The sequence below is a fragment of the Coloeus monedula genome, assembly GCF_965178545.1.
Source record: "Coloeus monedula genome assembly, chromosome: 19".
In the NCBI taxonomy this organism is placed as follows: Eukaryota; Metazoa; Chordata; class Aves; order Passeriformes; family Corvidae; genus Coloeus; species Coloeus monedula.
Genome location: NC_138799.1, coordinates 11,082,016 through 11,089,158, shown reverse-complemented (window position 1 = coordinate 11,089,158; position 7,143 = coordinate 11,082,016). Strand labels below are relative to the sequence as shown.

Genomic DNA, 7,143 nt, shown 5'->3' with positions numbered 1-7,143 from the left:
GGGAGGGAGAAGGGGGAAATTCTCCATCCGAGGAGAAAATCTGCGGGCAGGTGACGCCACGGCAGGGGCCGGGAAAGGGCTCTCCAGCAGCGGGACATGGCAGAGCTGGAGGAGGCAGGGTGGGATCAGAGGGGCTGCTGCGGGGCTAGAGCTGCTTCCCGTGGGGAGGTCACCTCGGTCGTGGCGTGTCCCCTCCGGGCAGGGCGGCCGCTGCAGTCACACAGCACGGGGAGGCTGCAGGGCGGGCGCTGGAGTAACGAACAGCCCAGGGAAAATGCAATCCCGAACATCCTGGTGCCCTGGGAGAGAGACTCGCCGGGAGCTCCCCGCAGCTCGGTGCGTCCCCGTGTTGTCACACACCCGTGCCCTCGGCTCCTCCTGAGGTCCCCCTGTGTGTCCAGGTGCACCCACCCGTCGTGGGGCAGAGCCCCAAAGGCAGCCGGCCCCGAGGGTGGCACGGGGGACCCAGCAGAGCCGCCCCGGCCGTACCTGTGCCCGCGGTGGCACTTTGGTGCCGAAATGCGCCGCGTCGCCGTGAGTTGTCTTTGTTTTCCTGGCGAGGCAGCTCCTCCTGATGCATCTCCTTCCCAGCGCTCGAAAGCCAACCCAGCAGAGAGGAGCCCAGCAGAGAACCCCCGCGCCCATCGGGTGCTCACAGCCGTCCCCTCAGGTGGCATTCCTGCCCCGACACCGTGGTGCCACCCCTCTGCTGCAGCCGGGAGCCAGCGGGGAGAGGAGGGCGCAGGAGGGACGAGCCCTGCTGTCCCCTCAGATGCTCGTCTGCAGGTCACCATTGAGCAGGGTCCTCTGGGTTTCCGTGGTCTCGTTGAGCCGGGATTTGTCCTGCTTGCTGTCGCTGCGGTCGGCCTCGTCCATGCCACTGACCTTCACCAGGCACAGCACGTTCTGAAAGCTCTTCTTGAAGTTGTCGGACAGGAAGGCGTAGAGGATGGGGTTGGCACAGCTGTTGGCATAGCTGAGGACCACCACGAAGTCGAACATGCCCTTGAGGACGGGCGTGGGCACGATCATGACGGACACGGAGGAGACGTTGAAGATGTAGAAGGGGAGCCAGCAGAAGATGAAGACAGCGACCACGATGGACACCATCCTGGTGACTTTCTTCTCGGACTTTTTCCTCTTGGAGGAGCCCACCCGGATGCCCGAGGACTTGACTTTGATGATGATGAACAGGTAGCAAAGGCAGATAATGGTGAGAGGCACCAGGAAGCCCAGGATGAAGGCGTAGATGATGAATCCCGTGTACCAGGCACCCGACTCTCCCGGCCAGATGATGGTGCAGCTACTCCTGCCGTGGTTGTGCTGCACCCCAGCATAAATCATGATGGGCATGATCACCAGCAGGGAGACGCCCCAAACGGCCACGTTGATCATTTTGGCTGTCCTGGGCCGCCTCCACTTGGCAGATTTGATGGGATGGACGACAGCCAGGTACCGGTCAACGCTCATAACCGTCAGGCAGAAGATACTGGTGAACTGGTTGATGCCATCCACCGTCATGACAATCCTGCAGAGGGCTTTGCCAAAGGGCCAGTGCACCAGGGCCACCTGCATGGCCAGGAAGGGCAGCCCGAGCATGAAGAGCTCGTCTGCGATGGCCAGGTTGAGGATGTAGATGTTGGTGATGGTTTTCATCTTGGCATAGCGGAGGATGACGTAGATGACCAGCGTGTTGCCGCACAGCCCGATGATGCAGACCACGAAGTAGATGAAGGTGAGGATGGCGTTGCTGGTCAGGTCGAAGTGCTGGCCCGTGGCGTTCTGGGAGGTGTTGGTGGGCGCCTCCAGGGAGAAGTTGTCGAAGGGGGACGCCGGGGAGAACCAGAAGGCAGTGGCATTGGGCAGCTCGTACTCCAGCTCCATGGCTCTGCCGCTCCCTGGGCACTGCTGCCTCACAGGAGCCGAGATGTCATCTTCCCTGGCTCTGGGGAGAGAGGAGAAGATTCTAGAAATCAGGGAGTAAATAGAAATGAAGGGATTCCTGGGGAGGATCTGTCCATCCTGCTGCCAAGCTCAGCGGGAGAGAGGCTCTCTGGAGGGGGGGTCCCCACCCCACCTCCCCATGTCCCCTCCCGGAGCAGCCTGCCCAGCCACCCCGCAGCTCCTCCTGGCTCTGGCGATCCCGGAGCCTTTACGACTCCGCCAATCCAACCGGTGCATCCCGGTGGGTGCTACTAATGGCCCGGGAGCACCGAGCGCAGGGGGAAAACCTCCTCCTCTCCCGGCCGTTCGGCGGGTGCAGCCCCTTCCCTCCGAGCCGGCCCCGGCACCCCGAGCCCGGGCGGCTCCGGTGGGCGACGAACTCGCGGCGGGGAGCGCCCCACCCCCGGCCCCGTCCCTCCGCTGCAGAGGGCACCGGGCGGTGCTGCCCCGCCGCTCACCTGCTCCCGCCGCCGCCCGCCCTGGCCCGGCCCGGCCCGGCGGGCACCGGGGAGGCGCCGGCAGCGCCCGTGCCCCGCTCGGCTCCGCTCGGCTCCGCACCGCTCCGCGCACCCGCTCCCGGCGCGGCTCCGCCGCTGGACCAGCGCACCGGCTGCGCCCCGCCCCGCGCGGGGCGGCTCTGCGGGGCCGGGGCGGGGACAGCCCGCAGCGCCCTGCGCTGCCCATCCTGCCGTGCCCACCTTCCCCGCACTGCCCGTCCTGCTCTGCCCGTGCTGCCCACCCCGCCTGTGTTCCCTCTCCTGCCGTGCCCACCCTGCCTCCAGCCCTGCCACCCCGCTGCCCAGAAACATTTTTGTTCCAGCCATGGGCTCGGCTTCTCCAGGGCCACCAGGAGATGGACAGGGAGGTGACAGGAGCGTGATCGCCACGCTGTGACCCCAATGGAGGGTGACCCAAGAGGTGTCTGAGAGTCCCAAAGTCTCCCTGGAACGCTGGGAATGCCTTGGCCCCAGGAGTTTGCACCTTGCCTCCAAAGGCAAGCCAAGGCAGGTCCTTGCTGGTCCTCCCCTCTGGAAGCGGTCTGAAGGTTATGCCAAAATATTTGGGGTCTCTGGGGACTTGTGCAATACAGGTGGCTCCTGCCACGGCCTCTCCCTGGAGGAGAAAGACCCAAAAGGAGAGGTTTGGGGCAGATAACGTCTGCTCTGGTTTGTTTGGAGTCTTGAGAGCAATTAAATCATCTCCATTCCTGCCGCTCTTTCCATCACTTGTCCAGGAGACAATGGAAAGCAGGAAATTAGGAGTGACTGTGAACAAAGAGCCCCGTGCCGAGGCTGCTGAGTGCGCCGGGAGCCTCTCGTTTGCACTTCGCGATCCACTTCCCAAGGCGGATCTAAAGACATCAGGTCCTGGAGCACCGGCAGAGTCGTTATCAGCCTCATTAATCTTTAGGAGGCAGGAAAAAGCTGCTTCTGCTGAGGATGATGTGGAAATTAATGTCCCAGGAATAGTGGGAGAGGAGGGAGGCTGGGACGGAGATGTTCGGCTGATGTGAGCGGGGGATCGGATCTCTGGGGTGCTGCCGTCGGGGTGTCCCGAGGGATGGCTGTCCCTGGCTGGCTGCACCGGCCCCCCGGTCCTGTCACCGTGCAGGGGAGGAGGGAGCACGGCCCAGGAGAGGGGGCTGGTGCCTTGCGACCTTTTGAGAGCTGTTTTATCCTCTCCTGGCTGGTTCCCGTGGCCAGGAGCAATGTCCTGAGCGTGCCCTTCCCTCGGAGCAGCCTTGCTGTGTGCATTCCCAGCGCTGCACCCTCCAATCTCTCCCCAGACCAGGTGCCGCTGCCACGCCCCTGCCCTGGGTTCCTCGGTCACCAAGCCCTGGCACCGAGACCACCCCCAGCCCGGGCTGGCAGGGGCTTCTCGCAGCTGGAGAGAATCCGGGGGCGGGAGCAGCAGGGCAGGGGAGCCCAGGGATCCCGGGGTGCTTCCAGCTGGCTGGGGCTGCCTGAGGAGCATCAGGGCTCCAGCCTCTCCCTGCCTTTCACTTCCACCTCGCTGGGAATCTGGGGCCGGGGAGCTGGGGGAATCCAGCCAGTTCAGCCTGGCTGAACCCAGATCTGATCTTCATTAAAAACCCCATAAAATTAATGAAATGATGGCCCGGTGGGCATTGAGGAGCTGATCGGAGCTGATCTCCATCCAGGAGAAGGGCAGCAGCAGCTGGCTGAGTCAGGAAGCCATCCTTGAGCCTTTTGAAGGGATTTTTTTTTTCATTCTGCTTAGATTTGGGGTTGAATTAAAGCCTAGTGCAGAGTGTGCTCTGTGTCCCTGGGTGGTCCCTGGTTCGGAGGGACGCTGTGCCCAGCAGCTGGTTTGGTGCTGGCAGATAAACTCCTCTTTGTCCTTTTGCCTGGGAAGCATCCACTGCGCTGAAAAGCAATTTACTGGCAGGGCTGGAGAGAGGAGGAACACACAGCCCCTTCCCACACGGCCAAAATAACCCCTGGGAGAGGGGCACGGGGGTTACGTGACCACAGAGAGCCTTTAAAAGCCCTTCCAAGATTTCAGCCATCCATTCCCAGCTGTTCCGCAAGAGTCCCTGTGGAAAACAGCGTGTTCGACCCCTGTCCTGGAAATGAGTGTTGTAAGGAGCTGGGGCCGGGATGCCAACGGAGGGGTAGGGTGAGCTGGCCTTTCTCCTGGATCCATGGAGCAGGGGTGAAGGAGGCTGTGTTGGGCTGGACTGGGCTGTGAGGGGGTGCAGGGGCAGCTGCTGTTCCCCAGGTGTCAGGAGGGGAACGATTTGCTCCCGTGTGCAGCCAGCCCGGGGATCCCTGAGGATCCCTTGGAGATGATGATCTCTCTTTGGAGAGCCGGCCCTGAGCAGCGCTGTGTCCGTGCTGGAGCAGCCATGCCCCAGCCCCCTCCTCGCCAGCACTGCCCTCAGAGGGACCCCGCTGTCCCCCGTGGCCGTGGGGACAAGGCCAGCAGGGATGACCGTGGTGTTTCTCCCCCAGGGACACTTCGGCTGGCACTGCCCTTTCCCTGCCTTTCCCCTTCCCGGCTCCAGCCCAGCAGCCCCGGGCGGCTTCGGTGGCTCTGCTGATTGCTGCCCGGAGGCGGCCTGGTCGCGTTTCAGGGATGGTCGGGCTGAGGGGAGGCTTTGCTTTCTGCTAATTAGCCAGACAAACAGTCTGGGTCATGTCCCCGCACCCCGAGGCGCGGCAGGACCCGGCTGGTGGCTGCCAGATCTAATCGGGAGCGTCTGCAGCGCTGATGGATGGCGAGGAAGAGGCGCTGGCGCCTTCACCTGCGCCCGGGGCAGCATCCCGACCTGCCGGGATCCAGGCAGCACCCACACCCCGCGGGATCCAGGGCAGCACCCACACCCCGCGGGATCCAGCGCTCTCCGCACCCCGCGGGGGTCTCCCCTCCACCCCCCGCTCCGGCTCCTGCTGCTTCCAGACCTCCCCACAGCCGGTTCCTTCCTCCCTCTCCCGCCCTCCCCTTCTCGCCCTGCCGTTATTTGCCTCCGTAATTGGTTTATTGATCTCTGGAGGGGCCGGGGCAGGGCTCGGCCAGAGCGGCCGCTCGCGTTCCCGGTGAATCATATCCCGGAGCCCCCGACACTAATGAGCCTTTGGCAGCCACGGCCCGAAATCCCGGCTCCTGCCTGCGCCTCTCCCCGCTGTGCCTGGCTCGTTGGAGGGTCCTGCGCATTAAATCGGGGCTGAACAGCCTGGCTTTGGCAGCCGGGCTTTGTTCCAGCTGGAAATGTCAGGGCTGGTGACAGCGCGCTGCCTCCTGCTCGGAGCAGCTGCTGGAACTCCGCGGTCCCCCAGCCTTGCAGAGGGTCCCTCGTGTCCCCCACGGCGAGCCCAAAGCCAGAGCAGAAGGACAAAACCGGTCCTTTGTGCCCTGTGACAAAGAGGTGACCTCAGCTCGTGGGATGGGACAGTGACCCCGCCTGGCCCTGCCAGCGCTGCCCGGCTGCTCGCCGGCCCCGTCCTTGGGGACGGCCCTGGATGTCCTCGTTCCCTCGTCTCACCATCCAGGCTGGCTCCAGCCGCCGCCCCAGCCTGACACAGATGGATTTGGGTTGGGAAAGAGCCCGGCCGTGAGCCCAGCCGGCACGGAGGGGACACAGGGACACGCTCGCTGTTCCCAGGGGCACCTCCAGCCCTGCCTCAGCCGGCGGTGCCTGGTGCCATCCGTGTGCAGGATGTGCCTCTCTGCCCCAGACAGCACTGGGGCAGTTCTATGGCAAAAAATCCCAAGGGATTTGTGTCCTGGCTGCCCCAGGGCTCCCTGGAGCTGCCCCTTGTGACATCTCGTTCACCTTGATGAGAGATGGTGCCAGATTTGTGCCCCTTTTGTTGTTTAAAATGCATTTTAGGGGCTCTGGGTCTCCCCCTTCCCTGCTGGAACAGGCAGGGCCCGGGTGGGAGCTCCCGGCCCTCCTGCCCAGGGCTGTGACATTGAGGGGACAGCCAGGGCCGTGACACTGGCAGGGACAGGCAGGGCTGTGACATGGAAGTGTCCCTGCACACAGAAATGACACCGGGGAACGGGGCTGTGAGTTGATTTTGCTGATGCTTCTGCACCGAGCCACCACGACTGTCCCCATTGCCACCCACAGGTCCCCATCGCTGCCAGCCGCCCCCAGCCCATGGCAGCGTGTCAGCCGTGTCCCCAGGGCCAGCCCTGCCGGGTCACCAGCTGTCCCCAGCCCCGCCAGCGTTGCCGTCACAGCCGGCCGGGGATCCCGGGGGTGGTGGGGGAGCTCTGTGTGTCTGTCCCCGTGTCCCTCCAGCTGGCACCTCGCCCTGCATCTGCCTGGCCTTGGGCGCTAATGAGGGATGCAGCAATTACAGGGCGAGATTGATTAAATCCTAAATCAGGGAGGTTTTGGGTGGCCCTGACCTTTCTGAGCTGGGGCAGCGGGGGCCGATCTGAGGCTGTTTGAGATAAACTCACGAGGATGCGTTCTTCTGCCACCTCCTGCTCCTCTGGCGTGGCACAGGAGGGGACACCGGGGCTGGCCTGGCTCTGTGGCTGTCACTGCGAGCCCCTGTCCCTTGTGCCGGCACGGGGAGGAAGCGGTGACAGAGCTGCCTCTGCCCCCAGCCCACCTGTGCCCTGTGGTGACACTTTTGGGGACATCCAGGTCGGACATCAGGAAAAGGAAAGGGTTGTGAAACACTGGCAGGGGCTGCCCAGGGAGGTTTGGAGCCGCCATCC

The 7,143-nt window shown here is 63.9% G+C and overlaps 1 protein-coding gene across 1 annotated transcript; it reads right to left on the bottom strand.

Annotated features, from left to right (window-relative positions):
• Positions 1–768: 768 nt before the first annotated feature.
• On the bottom strand, positions 769–1,884 carry SSTR2 (somatostatin receptor 2; the record flags this gene model as incomplete). Its single annotated transcript, XM_082294322.1, has 1 exon — positions 769–1,884. One exon carries the CDS (start codon positions 1,882–1,884, stop codon positions 769–771), a length of 1,116 nt encoding a protein of 371 aa, XP_082150448.1.
• Positions 1,885–7,143: the final 5,259 nt, after the last annotated feature.